Raw genomic sequence first — 16,065 nt, 5'->3', positions numbered from 1 at the left:
ACTTCATCATGAACTCTTCTGAGATCTCAGCCTTTAGATAAACCCTAAAAAATAAAGCAGTTTTCAAGTGAATAAATGGTGTAGAATCAGCCAACATATTATTTAATGTAATATTGAATTAAAGAATTCTTACTTTATAGCCTTTTAGAGCAATTGGCCCAGTGGTTTACCTCACGTTACCCATTTCTAAAAACACCAAAATTAAGAAGATCCCTGAGTTGTCTTTAATTTCTTTTATTTGATTATTATGATTACATTTGACCTCTTATTAAAAGACCAAAGATATCGCACACTACCTTTGATGTAATGGTCAGAATTTATTTATACACAAGGACTAAAATACTTTGCAATACATTTGCACGTATGATATTTGTAAATGAAATAATTTCATTTAATTGGACGGAAAAAAATAAAGTGTCTGGAATAGTTACATTAGTGTACATTTTTGTGCTTGTTTGTTCTTGTCACATTTATGCATTTGGCAGAAGCGACTTCGCATTCAAGGTGTACCTTTTATCAATTCACAGCACGCTTTCCCTTGGAATCAAACTCATGAGCTTGCTGGTGCCATGATGTATTGTTTGAGCTACAAAAATATGTTGAAAATATATACGATATAAATTAGGTTACTGTTTAACAACCTACAGAACTACGGAATTTTAATAAAGATAAAATATTAAAGTGCCCCTATTATGCTATTTTCTATACAGTTGGTTTACATGCATCCAAGGTCAAAAAACACTTTAATTTTCTCATAATATACATTGCAGCATTACCTTTTTTCTCATAGTGTCTGAAACGGTTCAATCAAGGATCTGGTCTCTCTAAACCCCTCCTCCCTGAGAGCCTTCTCTGCTCTGATTGGTCAGATGGCTCAGTCCGTTGTGATTGGTCTACCGCTTACAGCGCGTGCCAATTACCATATGCAAATTTCTGCTCTGGAGGCTTGAGATGTCGGCAACACGAACCAAACTCTTCCAGACCTCAGCCACAACTACAGTGTTTGAAGGTCAATGTAGATTTTGTTTGCGGCAGCCAATGAAGATCTTGGGCTGGCTTTATGCAAATCTGTTACAAACCTTTGTAGGTCTGGGCAGGAATTAAGACAGGAATTCAGAATCGTTTCTTTCTTTTGGCAGACAAGAACTCCATTTAATGTGTGCTTTGATCTCTGAAACTTTGCAGACCTTTTACAATCACAAACTGCTGAATTACACACTACATGAAAGGTAATATCTGAAAAAGCATAATAGGGGCCTCTCAGTAATTTTATATGCATTGCCAAGCAACTTGATTATTGAGGATATACTGTAGTTGCGTATTTAAATAATATGCACAAATATTTGCCTTTGTCTAAGTTAAAAGTGAGGTGAAAGTGACATGTGAAGGCTAAGAATGGTAACCCATACTCAGAATTTGTCCTCTGCATTTAACCCATCCAAGTTAGTGCACACACATTAGGGAGTAGTGAGTAGTGGACACACACACACACACACACACACACACACTCGGACCAGTGGGCAGCCATTTTGCTGTGGCGCCCAGGGTGAGATTGGGGGTTAGATGCCTTGCTCAAGGGCACCTCAGTCATTTTCTGCCAGTATTGAGAATCAAACCCGCAACCTTCGGGTTAGAAGTCTGACTCTCTAACCTTTATTCCACAACTGCCCAACTGACCGTTATGTTGAAAATATTTGTGACGCTGCTCGATTTGATATATATTTTGTTATGCAATTTAAAACCTTAACTGAAATAAAATTTTGTACAGTAAATGGTCTAACACCCTATGTGTGGAAAGATGGCATAGTACAATTAATTTGCAGCTACAAGAATAAATTGATAGTACAAAGTTTGAGGTTACGTTTCCCACACAGATTAAGCAAACAAAATCTTTCCTTGGGGCTCTCGTGGTTTTAGTGAAAGTATGTGCTAATGGTGAGCACAGACATTTAAACAGTGTAATTAGGTGGTGATTACCGGAATGATTCTCACCGAACCCCATGATGTGAGCTCCTACTGTAGCCAGTAACGAGTGGCAAAAGGTCACTGTCTCTCACAGCATATTGTTAAAAAGACATCTTTATCAGTACTGACTGGAGGCTTTGTGAACATATAGGGATGTACATTTGCTCTTTCAGACCTCAAAATCCTGATTTGATTTAATGCTTACTGTGTATAATTATGAGATAATAGATGATCAAAGGTGCACCAAGCAGTTTTACACCGAAAAAATTGAATATCACCATATATGTTTATAATGATGCACACACACATGAGAGACACTTTCACAGTTGTGGAATAAAGAAGGGCAACGCCATGCATGATGCTGCATTTATACTGAAATGTGATGGTGTAAATGATAGTGAGTGCAAGACCACTGTTCTGTATCGTTTGTTTAGGAAGGTGATTAAGAACCAGAGGAAATAAATAGGTATGTTCTGACCACCTAACCTTCTGTGAACTTCACAAGGTACTAGTAAGACAGCAAGGTAATATATGGGGAGCATGTACGCTCAGTTTGAAGGGCACTATACATGAAACAAACATCAATATATCACTAAAGCTTTGCCATCACAGGAATAAATTACATTTGAAATTTTCAGTTATTTGAAATTGTAATATATTTCACAATATTAATGTTTTTACTGTATTTTTGCACACTACCACACACTTTTATTATTATATTAATGTATATTATATTTGTATATGTAAACAAGTATTTCATCATACTGAAAACCTCTAATCTGTGTTTGATGACAGGTCACTGAATAAATTGAATCACCAGCTGACCATGTAGGAAGCAGTGAACACTGCAAAGGAACCCTGCGAATCAGAATGCAGCTAAGCAAAAAATGATTTATGTTGTTATAATAGCACATCATAATTTGCATACAGTGCTAACTTTTGTCAGTCGAATTTTCTGTTTGGTGAAAAAGCACCCACATAAATTAATGGGGTGTGTCTCAGTCTGCTTCCTAGTTCAGTAGTCACTGCCCAGGGAGTCGGTCATTTCCAGAGGCTGTCTTGTCAAAATCAGCATCCCAATTTTTAGTGTTTTAAAGGATTAGTTCTCCCAAAAATGAAAAAACTGTCATTAATTACTCACCCTCATGTTGTTCCACACCCGTAAGACCTCCATTCATCTTTGGAACACAAATTAAGATATTTTTGATAAAATCCGTTGGCTCAGTGAGGCCTGCATTGACAGCAAGACAATTAACACTTTCAGATGCCCAGAAAGCTACTAAAGACATATTTAAATCAGTTCATGTGACTACAGTGGTTCAACCTTAATGTTATGAAGCAACGAGAATACTTTTTGTGCACCAAAAAAACAAAATAACGACTTTATTCAACAATATCTAGTGATGGGTGATTTCAAAACACTGCTTCATGAAGCTTTACAAATCTTTTTTTGGTAACACTTTAGTATAGGGAACACACATAAACTATTAACTATGACTTTTCCCTCAATAAACTCCTAATTTACTGCTTATTAATAGTTAGTAAGGTAGTTGTTAAGTTTAGGTATTGGGTAGGATTAAGAATGTAGAATAAGGTCATGCAGAATAAAGCATTAATATGTGCTTAATAAGTACTAATGAATAGCCAATATTCTAGTAATATGCATGCTAATAAGCAACTAGTTAAAAGACCCTAAAATAAAGTGTTACCCTTTTTTTTTCTCGAATCAGTGGTTCGGAGCGTGTATCAAACTGCCAAAGTCATGTGATTTTAGTAAACGAGGCTTCGTTACGTCATAAGTGTTTCGAAACGTTTCAAAATTTCAATGGTTCATGTGACTTTTGCAGTTTGATACACGCATAACATTAAGGTTGAACCACTATAGTCGCATGTTTTAAAAACGTCTTTAGTAGCTTTCTGGGCACCTGTGCAACCTGTGCAGGGCTCACAGGCCTTTATCAAAAATATCTTAATTTGTGTACATGAACGAAGGTTTCACGGGTGTGGAACGACATGAGGGTGAGTAATTAATGACAGAATTTTCATTTTTGTGTAAACTAACCCTTTAAGACCATTGCTAGTCTGTGAATTGGTGTTCATGATATATTGATTCACAACATAGGGAATGAGATTCAGAAAAAAAATAAAAGTTTTTTTGTGCAGTTTAACGTAAAGGAACAAATGCTTATGGGCTTTAAATGGAATAAAGTCGTGGCTTTCAGGTGCTCTAGCAGAGCTGCTAGGCTTTTCACACATGACAGTGTCACAGGTGTGTTAAAATGGCTCCATCAAAGGTGCCTGCAAACAGGCTGTGATGGAGGAGGCCAGTGCAGGGTTGACGCGACCTGTTCTGAGTGACAGGTGCAGTCGGTCAGCCACTAGAGTGCTTGATGATGCTGAGATGTGTTTCACATCCTTTTAACATGTTACTTTGAGACACTTTTTTACATTTACATTTTGTTTCAAAGCAAAATTTATGGAAAACGGTTTTGACATCTACATTTGTATAACAAATGGCGCTTTTCCACTGCGTGGTATGATCGGCATGGCTCTGCTCGTTTTACTTTGGCTCGGTTTGCTTTTCCACTGCAGTTTAGTGCTGATTCAAAGTGGGTGGGATTATAGACTGATCGTTATAGCCAAGGAGAGGAACGTCTGGACCTCGTCTACTGACCACGATACAGCCATTTCTTTTTTCAAGTTGCGTGCGACAGTTGTTTATAGCAAGTCGTTTAAAAAAGTTGTGCGAACAAATGATACTGAGCTGGCTGTTGCTTGACTATTTAAATCTAGAGGGTTTGGTGTCTCGTGTCGCAAATCAAATGACGCTGGTAGTGATGATTTTCTCTGACCAATCAGTGATCTGCAGTATTTACACGTCACATTTTAGTATCGGTGCGGCTTGCTTGGAACCTCAACCGAGGTGGTACTATTTAAGTGAGCCATACCATGCAGTGGAAAAACAACAAAAAAGGTGATGTTTTTTGAGACATGATCCTGTCAAAGATACAGGATCTCACTGGATTGACCACCAAATGTAAACTAATGGAAATCACTCAAATGGCTTATCACACTGACAAATATGATAATCATAATGGCAAATGTCCACACCTTTGGTGCCAAAGTATGCATATATACAGTACATAAAGTGTACATATTAATTCTTAAAGGTATGATAAAGGTGCAGTAGGTGTATCTTTGAGGGCACTTCCCAAATGAAAAGCTGTTGAACAGTTTTTTTGTACATTTTTCCTGACAGTATAGAGACCATCTTGGTGAGCAAAAGATATAGAATGAGATAGGAAGTGCTGACCTTTATAATCAACTTTTTGGATTGTTAATTTACATCAGTAGGACAACTTCATTTACTTTTTGGATGGCAAATTTATATAAGGTTTGGGTTTTAGGTTCAGTCAGAGTAGCTTTGCTTTTGCTGTATTGTTTTAAAGACTTTGGCATCTTCACATCAAAAAGTGAGGCCAGAAAGTATGGGACCACTAGTAAAAGACTAGTTAAAAAATGTTTTAATTTTGATTCAAATGTTTTATTAGAAATATTATTATAGATATTATCACCAGCAATTTATCCCAAAAGCTGATTTGAAAAATGAACATGACTTTTTTTGCCCCTCTTCTCATTTCAGCACTCGAGCTGACATGAATTCCACAAGTTGTTGTTTTTTTGTTTTTGTTTTTTAAAACACCTGATAATTGTGTTCTTCATCATGATTTGAGAAGGTTCCATTGTGTGCCTTATTTGGATGTACATCAGACCTTCAGGACCAAAGAGTTCACAAGGTCAGTCAGTTATTTATTTATTTATTTTTTTATCTTAAATTAGTTTCTTATTCATTTTGTGTCTTAACGTTTCTACAGTTTTTGATTTTCCAGGTTTAAATTTGACATCTAATGCCAGATTAAAACTTTTGGACTGCATTGTAAGATGTTGGCTGTTATCATCTAGTATGGTATATAAGTCTCTGAGATCCAAACATTCGGTTTCATATAAGACGTGCAGTTGCATTTCAGCCCACCTCAATGAGTTTGTGCTTTTTTCACAAAAACACATCAGACTTACCTTAATCTCCACTTAAAGCACAATATGTGTCTGAGAAGAAAAAAAGTATTTATTCTTTAAGAAATAAAACCATTTTTATTGTGCTCTTTGACATTTCCACCAGACATGAAAGCCCTTTGAAATCCATTCTTTCCCTCTTACAAGCAGCCCATACATGTGGCTGTTTTCAGGCTGCTGTACATTCACCAAGTCATTTTCAACTTACTTTCAGTGTCCATGGAAAATCTGGAGTGCTACAGTTTGCAGTAAAAGAGATGACAATCAACTCAACAGATCTGTTAATGAGATACAGTGCAGTGCAAGTTGAACCCTAAAAAGTATGGATTTGCACTGGGGACATGTTTTTCAAAGATTTGAGTATGATAATCAAATATTTAAGATTTATTCACGCACAAATTAAGGGAAAGATCCGAGAAATCTTCTGGTTGTTTAAAGAAGACCTTGATTCCGTTAATTATACAGACATTTTGATTAAATAATTATACTGTCCCTATTACCATGCATTAGTCCTTTCTTGTAGACGCTCATTTAGCTCTCACAGGAATTACCTGGAATTGGCTAAACGTTTTAAACTTAATTGTAAAACAAAACAGAAACAATCTTCATGTTAGGTACAAGATGACAGTGCATGTTCAGGATCAGGCCGCCGTAGAGAAACAATCTCAGAACAATAAGCAATAAATCTGTTCAGCATGACAACAATCATTACGACAATGGCATTTTCATTCACAAAATCTGTTGGCGGAATGAAATTGTTTAACATATTACCTGACAAAAATCTAAAACGATCCACTCGTGTTTTGGGATAGTGGATGTGAATGTTAAAAACAACACTGTGCACTCTAGGCCTTAATATTTGGTTGACAACCTTTCTGTCAAGCATTTGACATGCACTTTGATTCAGATATAATTTAAATGTCATGTTATTTCACTCCATGAAGCAGGGTATTGTAATGTCTGGTTTCACAGTACAGGTCTTAAAATTTGCTTCCTCAAAATTTAGAGGCCAATTCCATTGTTCTAATCAGTGGAATCTAAATTGTCTATCAGCATTAATGGCGGTGAGAAAAGATTATGCTATTAGGGCTGCCTAGATCAGTACTTTAGACCTGGATTAACAGCCGTAGAAGACATAGCTCTTTTAAATCTCAGTAAAAAAACAAACCCCAGGATTGATTTAGCAAGGTCTTGGGGTTCACAGTGGTTTAAAGTAGGCATGTAGTAGCAATATCTTTGACTGAAAGAGAAGTATTTCTGATGGTCTTGCAAACAAGAATCAAACTGGGTTTGAGGCTGAACTAGGCCCCAAATATTGTAAAACTGATGTTGGAGAAAAATAGTTTTAAAACACAGTACATTCATTCTCCAGTATGCAGGACTTGTGTTGAGTTTGTGGGTTCAGTTTTCTCAGTAGCACTGCTTGAAGATCTGTTAATGAAATAAAACCATAGAAAGCCAGTTTTACCTGCACAGCTGTGTCTGAATGTTATCACACTGCAGGTGTAAGTTTTAAGGACTTGAAACATTCATTGTATGCTTAAAAATGTAAACTTTACAAAAAAAATGAATGAAGAAAGCATTGAGAGAATCTTTTTTCTGAAAAGTTGTTTTAAAATCCATTAGAGGTGTGCTTCTGTAGCAAATTCAGTAGTTGTCCTTTGAACAGTCGCTAAAGAAGAAAAAAGAAGAGCGTTTTCAAAGTTGCACAGTCTGTATAAAAACCTAAGGTTGGGGAGAACAGTGTTCGGCAGACATTTTGAGTTGTATGTTTTTCCAAGTACACAACAGTCAATACTGTCACAGGACACGGCCATGCGATAACCAAAGATTAATTGTAATAATAAGAAGAATCAATCTTAACAGTAATACTACTAATCAATAATGGTCATGATGATGAGGATGATAATATAATAGTAGTTTATTGTTATTTCCAATATATAAAAATCAAATGTCGAGTTGAGGTTAATACTGTTAAAAGTTTTCTATTCTTACCACTTGGCACGTACACTCACTGCAAGATCTACAGTATCTTGTATTTTCTTTTCATTCTCAAACAGAATGATTGAAAAGAGCTAGCAATACTTCTAAGCTATTTCTCTAAAAGTGAGTGCTGACTTGTCACTTAATCATTGATACTGGCTGGTTTGGTCCAGAGATTTGTGTAGGCTTCTTTAATTGGATGAGCTATAAAAACGGCAATCATGATTTCTGCTGAGCAGAGACCCCTTTCCAGTAGTCCAGAATGTCATGCAGGTCTTCATCTTTGGCAAACTGTACTTTCCTCCTTAATGCGTGACCTGCTGCAATGTACTCTTCCTCATCTCTATGACGTTTGCGGTGGAGTTTAAAACGTTCCCACAGGTTAAAAGAAGGCCTACAGCTGTACTCAGGGCTGGAATAGCCACTTAGGTTGTGGTACTGCGGTGAGAGCTGCGAATAGGACAGCTCCCGTGGTCTCGAGCGCGTCAGCGGCTCTAGAATGGATGACTTTCGGCTCCCCGACACCTCTATTGACTCCTCTATATGGTGGGAACCAGGGTAGGAGTGCCTATGCTCGCTGTACTGTCGAATCCGCTCCGCCTCTGCCCTCAGGATCGCGGCGGCTGGCGTGACGGTTATGATTCCTGACTCATCGAGAGGAGATGCCTTCTCAATATATTTGGACTCTGATCTGTAAGCTCCTTCAGAACGGAAAGAGCGTGGACTGCGCAGTGAACCACTCGAGGACGTGCTTGCACGCTTTTGTGGGGCATCCATACTGTGGTGCCGCTGTAGGGGATGATGGTACGCTCCTTTGTACACTGGAGACAGAAAACCAGACTTTCCTGGTGGATGTTCTGATATGAGAACTAACTGGGGCTCTGCTGTGGAAACGGCACCGGATTTTGCGGCCTGGAATGTTGTTGAATCAGATTTGAGTGCGTCAATGCAGTTGTTAATGATCTGGTTTACTTTGTCCACTTCTTTTGCAATGGTGGATATCTCTGCAACAGATCCCTGGCTGGTTTCCGATGGAGGAACGCTGCATTCCCTAACACTGCGTTCTGGTTGCTCTGATCTCACTTCCATGTAATTCCCTTTTGTAGTCTTTGGTGTCCCAGAGATCTCTTGCATCTTATACTGATCTGTGTCACTGGCAGTTGGCAAGTATGGCATCCTTTGTACTGTTTCGCCAGTGGACAGCATTTGCTTTTGTGACAGCTGTGATATAGTCCCTTGTTCCAATTCAGTTCCATATTTCATCTCAATCAAGTTTCTTTTCATCTTTTCCAGCTTCTTGCTCTTTGGCTCATCTTGATGTTTGCGCTTTCTTAGGCAATGAAACACTAGACCCAGTACGATGAGCATCCCAAAGAGACAACCGAGGATGGTCATAATGTAATGTGTGGCAGTTGATTTATTTGCCACATGTTCTTGCAATGTCCTTGGTCCTGTGGAGATGGTCAGACAGGTGTGGTTGAACCTCAAGGAGTTACGAATAGATGCCACACAATATGTGTAGTTAGTGTGAGATTTAAGGTTCTGTAACTCGATCTCTTCTCTCTGGCTTTTCAGGTTTTGGATGTCAGTGAAGAAGCTGTTATTGTACAGGACAAGGATGTACATTTTGCGAAATGGATTTGGAATCTGGATCGTGATTAGTGCACTTGTGTGGGTAACTTCTTTTAGTTTCATTATAGGATGGGCATCTGGATCCAGAAAGGTGGGACTGATGCTTATGGACTCTTCTGGAATTGCCCCTGAGGAACAGTCATCCAGTCCGCAAGGGCTCAATTCAGGCAACATCGTGGGAGTGCTCCCGTCTAAAGAGCCATGAAGATACGGTGTCACATTGTCATTGGTGCAGACAGAGGAGAGTGCATGGAGAGCATTGCGAAATCTTGGCATTCTGGGGTTCTGACTTAAGAGACTGTAGCCTGAAAAGCCAGCAGGTGTGTCACACACCATCCGCTCACTTGTCCGGTTTGGGAACGCAACTAGCCAGCGCAGGAATCCTAACAGCTCACATGAGCAACTGAACGGGTTTGCATAGAGCTCGCATGTCGTGAGCTTCGATAGACCACGAAATGTAGCACCATCAAGCTGTTGAATCCTGTTCATGGAGAGGTCGATGTTTTCAATCGCAGGACACTCCCAGAAGGCATTGGCTGTGACGGTCTCAATCAGGTTAGCCTGAAGATAGAGGTACTGCAAGCGTCCCAATCCTCTCAGCATTCCCTCGGTCAAGTTCCTTAGCTTGTTAAAGCCAATTTGCAACACTTGGAGATTAAATTGGGCAGAGAAAGCCCCATCTTCAATGTAAGAGATGTCATTCTTAGTCAGATTCAGGTATGTGAGATTGCCAAAGCGACTTAAGGAAGAAAAGTGGATGCTTCGAATCTTGTTCTCGTTGAGTCGCAGGTCAACAATTGTGCTGTTAATATGCAAGGGGATATTTTCGTATGGTGGCTGGTTCTGGCTGCAGATTGCCAACCACACAAATCCCTTTTCCCCTTCAATCAGCCAGCAATCACCCTGGACAACAGGCACCCTTGTCAATGTGAGGAACACAAGAGCCATAGCCCAGCAAAGTAAGGCACTGGTCACCATACCTCCTCCGTGTCCACTGGACCCAGACGAAATGGACATCTGTGCTTCAGTCATAGCTCCAGCAGGTTTTTTTTTTTTGTTTGTTTACACAGGTTATGATCTTTCCACTGGATATTCAACAAGTCTTTGATTGTAATTGGATGTAATGTTGAAATCACATGGATGATTGTTCAGTGCTGTTAGGAATTTCTTGAGAAAACCAGTTGTTTTTATCTTTTTAGTGTATGCTTGGTGTCTTGTCACACTGGAAAGGAAGCTTCATTTATGACCAGAGTCTTGTTTGTGTGCATTAGCTTTTCAGATAGTGTATCTGAGCATTTCCATGCATAGCCTTCCACAGGGCAGGAAGTGCTTGTGTTTTCCGAGGACCTCATTTCTCATCAGATTCCCGCTCATGACCAGATTTTCGTTTCGCGTCCTGCAGAAATAACAAAGAAAGAACATGATTATTGATATTTGAAAAACTAGGTCAAGTCCTAACAATACTCCTTCAGTGAGAGTAACAAGAGTAAGAAATCATATAAATGTGAATATTTTGCTCAGCGCATTATGACATAACCCACTTACCATAGCGGTTTATAATTACGTCCAAATGAACACCCACTACTTCCGGTCTTACCTCAATTTCCAACTCTTAATGGCGATACAGAGTGCAGAATATTGTCTAGTGGCATTTTTAGAGCTATTTTTAAAAAGTCCAATTTTGTTTAGCTGATGCCATGTTTTTCACCTACCGAGAGCTAAAGTTAGCGCAGATCAATCACGCAGACACTCTTGCTCGCTCTCCGAGGCCAATTAACGTCTAACAGCTTAGCTCATCCTGATAACACAAACACTCTATAGAGAAGAGTTTACTTTTACGTCTGTCCACCTTATTAGCTTATGAGACCCTCTGCAAGGAAAATCCTTAAAATAGACTGCTTTTTTAATTACAGCGTGACCTAAATCAAACAAATGTTAAAGAAAGAACAACATACAGCAGCTGAAGTAGTTAATATTGCCAGTGCCTCTTTAGGAAATGCTGTTTTACTTGTACTCAAAAATTCCTGTGCTACAGTATGTGAGGAAAAAAAAAAAAAAAAAAACGTATTGGAAAATTTATTACGCGTCCAAACAGAGTGTGTTAGCATCTGTGCGCAGGGGACTAATAATATGCCAGCCCAACATAATCCACAACATAATTAAAGCACAGTGGAAAAAATAATATATCATCATCAATTAGACAATACTGCTGCTGTTTTCTAATTGATGATGATAAATTGGATTTTCACTGTACTTTGATTAATCTGTTTTTACAGTACATTGAAAAGATAGAACAACTAAATTACAGTATACAATATGAAAAACAATATTTAAAAAAAAAAAAATAACTTAAGGGAAGTAACAGGGTGCATTTGATTGCATTTCTTACTGACCTGACCTGTACATTTTTATTTTTTTAACATAAAATCCTTCCCCATGTTTGTGAGGAAACCCATGCATACAGCTGTAAGAGAGAGCTACTCTGAAAAAGTTACCACTAGAACACAATTCGTTTTCGAGAAGGGGGCGGATGGCGCAGTCCTATTGAACTGCTGTGATTATGTGATGGATAAGCTGTGCTGTGGCTAGTCTTGCTCTACTGATTGTTTCTTATATTGCCATAACATTTTTCTCCCTTTAAATCCTAGTGTAATTACAGGGAATAATATACAGTTACAAGAAAAAGTATGTGAACCACTTACAGAATTTGTGAAAATGTGAATAATTTTAACAAAATAAGAGAGATCATACAAAATGCATGTTATTTTTTACTTAGAAATATGTTTACATATAGTCGACAAGAAAAAAAAATAGCTGAATTTATTAAAATGGCCCCGTTCAAAAGTTTGTGAACCATTGGTTTTTAATACTGTGTGTGGTTACCTGGATGATCTACGACTGTTTTTTTGTTTTGTGACGGTTGTTCATGAGTCCTTTGTTTTTGTTCTGAGCAGTTAACTGAGTTCTGTTCTTCAGAAAAATCCTTCAGGTCCTGCAGATTCTTCAGTTTTCAAGGATTTTTTGCATATTTGAACCCTTTCCAGCAGTGACTGTATGATTTTGAGATCCATCTTTTCAGACTGAGGACAATTGAGGGGCTCAAACACAACTATTTAAAAAGGTTCAAACATTCACTGATGCTCCAGAAGGAAACACGATGCATTAAGAGTCGGGGGGTGAAAACTTTTTGAATTTGAAGATCAAGGTAAATTGCACTTAATTTATCTTCCGGGAAACATGCAAGTATCTTCTGTTGCTTCTGAAGGGCAGTACTAAATGAAAAAATATATATATATTTAAACAAAATAAGAAAAATTTAGACATCATCCTGTTCAAAAGTTTTCACCCCCCGGCTCCTAATGCATCGTGTTTCCTTCTGGAGCATCAGTGAATGTTTGAACCTTTTTTCATAGTTGTGTTTGAGTCCCTCAGTTGTCCTCAATGTGAAAAGATGGATCTGAGAATCATACAGTCACTGCTGGAAAGGGTTCAAATAAGCAAAAAATGCTTGAAAACTGAAGAATCTGCAGGACCTGGAGGATTTTTCTGAAGAACAGAGCTCAGTTTAACTGTTTAGGACAAACAAGGGACTCAAGAACAACCATCACAAAAAAAAAAAAAAAAACAGTCATAGATCATCCAGGTAACCATGCACAGTATTAAGAACCAGTGGTTCACAAACTTATGAACAGAGCCTTTTTAATAAATTCAGCTATTTTTTTTTTTCTTGTCGACTATATATAAACATCTTTTATGTAAAATATCTTACTCAGGACAGTACTAAATAAAAAATAATATGCATTTTGTATGATCTCTCTTATTTTGTTAAAATTATTCACATTTTCACAGATTCTGCAAGTGGTTCACATAGTTTTTCCTGCAACTGTATCTATCTGAGCTTCAAGTTGACTGGGATTCAAAGTCCCAGTGTTTTCTATGGCCAGTCTGTATGTGTGTTTGCAGGCCCATTTCATGTGGATGCTGTCTGGTTGGCTTTTGACAGTTTACAAAGTGTTCATTTCAGAAGAGCTTTGTATACATTTGAAGAGGAGAGTAGAGACGGGGTGAAAAGAGGGATCTGTTGCGTGAATCTTTTATAGCGTTCAAACTGTTGAATGTGCTTCACTGTCACAGTACGCTATGTACCTCGACTGCAAACGAATCATTGTGGTTCAATACGTACCTTTCTCATTACTAACAGCTATTTAAGTAGAGTGAACAGTGTAATTCTCACATGGTGTTTTACTTTGCCAGGTATTGTGTGAACACACATGCACATATCGACAAACTCAAAGCTGGATCAGTTATATCACTGTTTGGCTTTTTTTTCTTTCGGAATTATAGCTAAATGTATATAAATAAGATATAAAAATCCCACATTTCTAGATTAGATAACAAAATATCAATCCAAATGGCATTTGCAAGAAATTTCTGAACTTTTCTGAACAATATACACAATTTTGAACAGGTTCCAAAAGGGTGTTTTGCAGCAATGCCATAGAAGAACAATTTTGGGTTCCTCAAAAAAAAAATGTTCAGTGAACAGTTCTTAAAAGAACCATTTTTTCTTGGTGTAAAGAACATTTTAATGAACTAAAGAACCATTTTTCCATTCTAAAGAACATTTTGTGTAATGGAAAGATTCCATGGAACCATAGATGCCAATAAAGAACCTTTATTTTTAAGATTGCTTAGACCTTACGTAGCCTGCCTCTTTTCAGCGCTGCACTCATTGTGTTCTGTCTTCCAGTTTGTATTTTCACAGCATGAAGGTAAGATCTTACGGATTTATGAATGAACCCCTAGTTTTAAAATATTCCCAGTGTACTGACATTCGTTATGTCATCTGCTTCAAACATTACAATGTTAATGATAACTTTTGCTAACTCTACAATAAGTAAATCCACTTCACCAGCTAATTACTCTTCGGCAGCAATGCCATAGAAACATACAGAGCTAACGCAAAAACAGAAGTTCAAAGACGGCTAAGTGCTTGATTCTCTGGCGCATAGTCAAGATCTGTAGTTTTATTAGTTAAAACACTTATTTTGGTGATTTATTTATTTTGCTTGATGAATGTGCTTGCACTGTCTTCAAAATAAATGCCATTTGGTACAATATTTGGAATGTAATGCAATGACATTCGTATATATTTTTTAAGTGTATTGTGGTGTCCCAAGTATTTTAGGGCCACTGCAGCTGTGTGTCACATTTGTACTATAAATGTGTCTGTACTTGATAAACTTGACATTCGGCAAATGAATAATGCATTTCAGGATGAATAGAAATAAAAATTCAAGGGGGCAGATGATGTCATTTTATAATGTATGCTAAATATGTTGTCTGAAATATTTGTTGTGAATGTTTCAGACAGCTTTATAACTGACAAACCATGTTTGAATCACAATAAACTGTTTTAACAGTGCAGTAGTCATGAGAACAAGACTTTGACTCAGTCAGTCGCCCCAAAACACTTAACCTGCATGTCAAACCATTCATAAACTTCAAAGGAAATGGCTTATTGTGTTAGCTTCCATGAACAGACTTTGATACACTTCTGCACAGCAAGAGGCGTTCAAGCAGTCAGACTAACATTCAGTACTGCGTGCAAGAGGATGGGATTGATTTTGTGTGTGTGTGTGTCTGTGTGTGTGGACTTGAATGTAGTTGCTTGTGGCTTAAAATCACACACTTCCTTTCTATGATCAATAAACAACTGTGTGACTCTGTGACATTAGATTAAGCCACTAGCTCTGGGCAAACATAAGAGAAGCAGTTATCCCCGTATATTTTCTTTCTCTCTCCCTTCTGTTTTTCTAAACGGAAATCCCAGAATCTCAGGTTTCTGGGTGCAATTTGTGATATTGGAGACATTAGTCTTCTAAAAGTAAACAGGCTGTAAACATGTCAAGATGCATCAAAGTGACATGAAGTGATTAATGTAATATGACATTCATTTACACGCTAATAAATTACGGCGGCAGATATGGAATAGAGGATAAGCATATAAAACAAGATTATATATCTTTGCTTATATATCAGATATATGCACAGCTTATTCAGAAGGGGTTTTTTCATATTTAGTGGTGCTTGCTATAGAGCAAATTTCACTAGGCCTACTATTTTTTGCTCAAACTTAAGGTAAGGGGTTTGAACAAATCTTTAACATGTATTAATACTTAATGTATTCATGCAGCTTGTTGTAGAGGTGTGCTTTTATTTTTCTGTTATTAGATTGATTAGACTATGATTGGACATACATGTTTTAGTGCACCTTAAAAATAAAAGACTCAATTAATTTTGTGTATTAATTCAAAAATAAAAATGTAAATAAATAATTTGCTTAAATTTGTTTACAATTTGCTTTAAAATTGCCAACATAAAGATGTATCAAAAATTCATGTTTAAAAA

General features: G+C 37.5%; 1 protein-coding gene across 4 annotated transcripts in view; it reads right to left on the bottom strand.

The window, feature by feature from the left end:
- Positions 1 to 6,071: 6,071 nt before the first annotated feature.
- elfn1b (extracellular leucine-rich repeat and fibronectin type III domain containing 1b) overlaps positions 6,072 to 16,065 on the bottom strand; it is a 115,062-nt gene continuing 105,068 nt past the window's right edge. For all 4 annotated transcript variants that reach the window (XM_051889602.1, XM_051889593.1, XM_051889615.1 and 1 more), the window contains one exon: positions 6,072 to 11,050. In XM_051889602.1, coding sequence (XP_051745562.1) covers positions 8,242 to 10,686 — 2,445 coding nt within the window. In that variant the 5' untranslated portion in view covers positions 10,687 to 11,050 and the 3' untranslated portion in view covers positions 6,072 to 8,241. The remainder of the gene's footprint in view (positions 11,051 to 16,065) is intronic.

Source organism: Ctenopharyngodon idella, chromosome 1 (assembly GCF_019924925.1).
Source record: "Ctenopharyngodon idella isolate HZGC_01 chromosome 1, HZGC01, whole genome shotgun sequence".
NCBI classification, from domain to species: Eukaryota; Metazoa; Chordata; class Actinopteri; order Cypriniformes; family Xenocyprididae; genus Ctenopharyngodon; species Ctenopharyngodon idella.
Note: the sequence above shows the minus strand (reverse complement) of the source record. Positions and strands in the feature narration are given on the sequence as shown.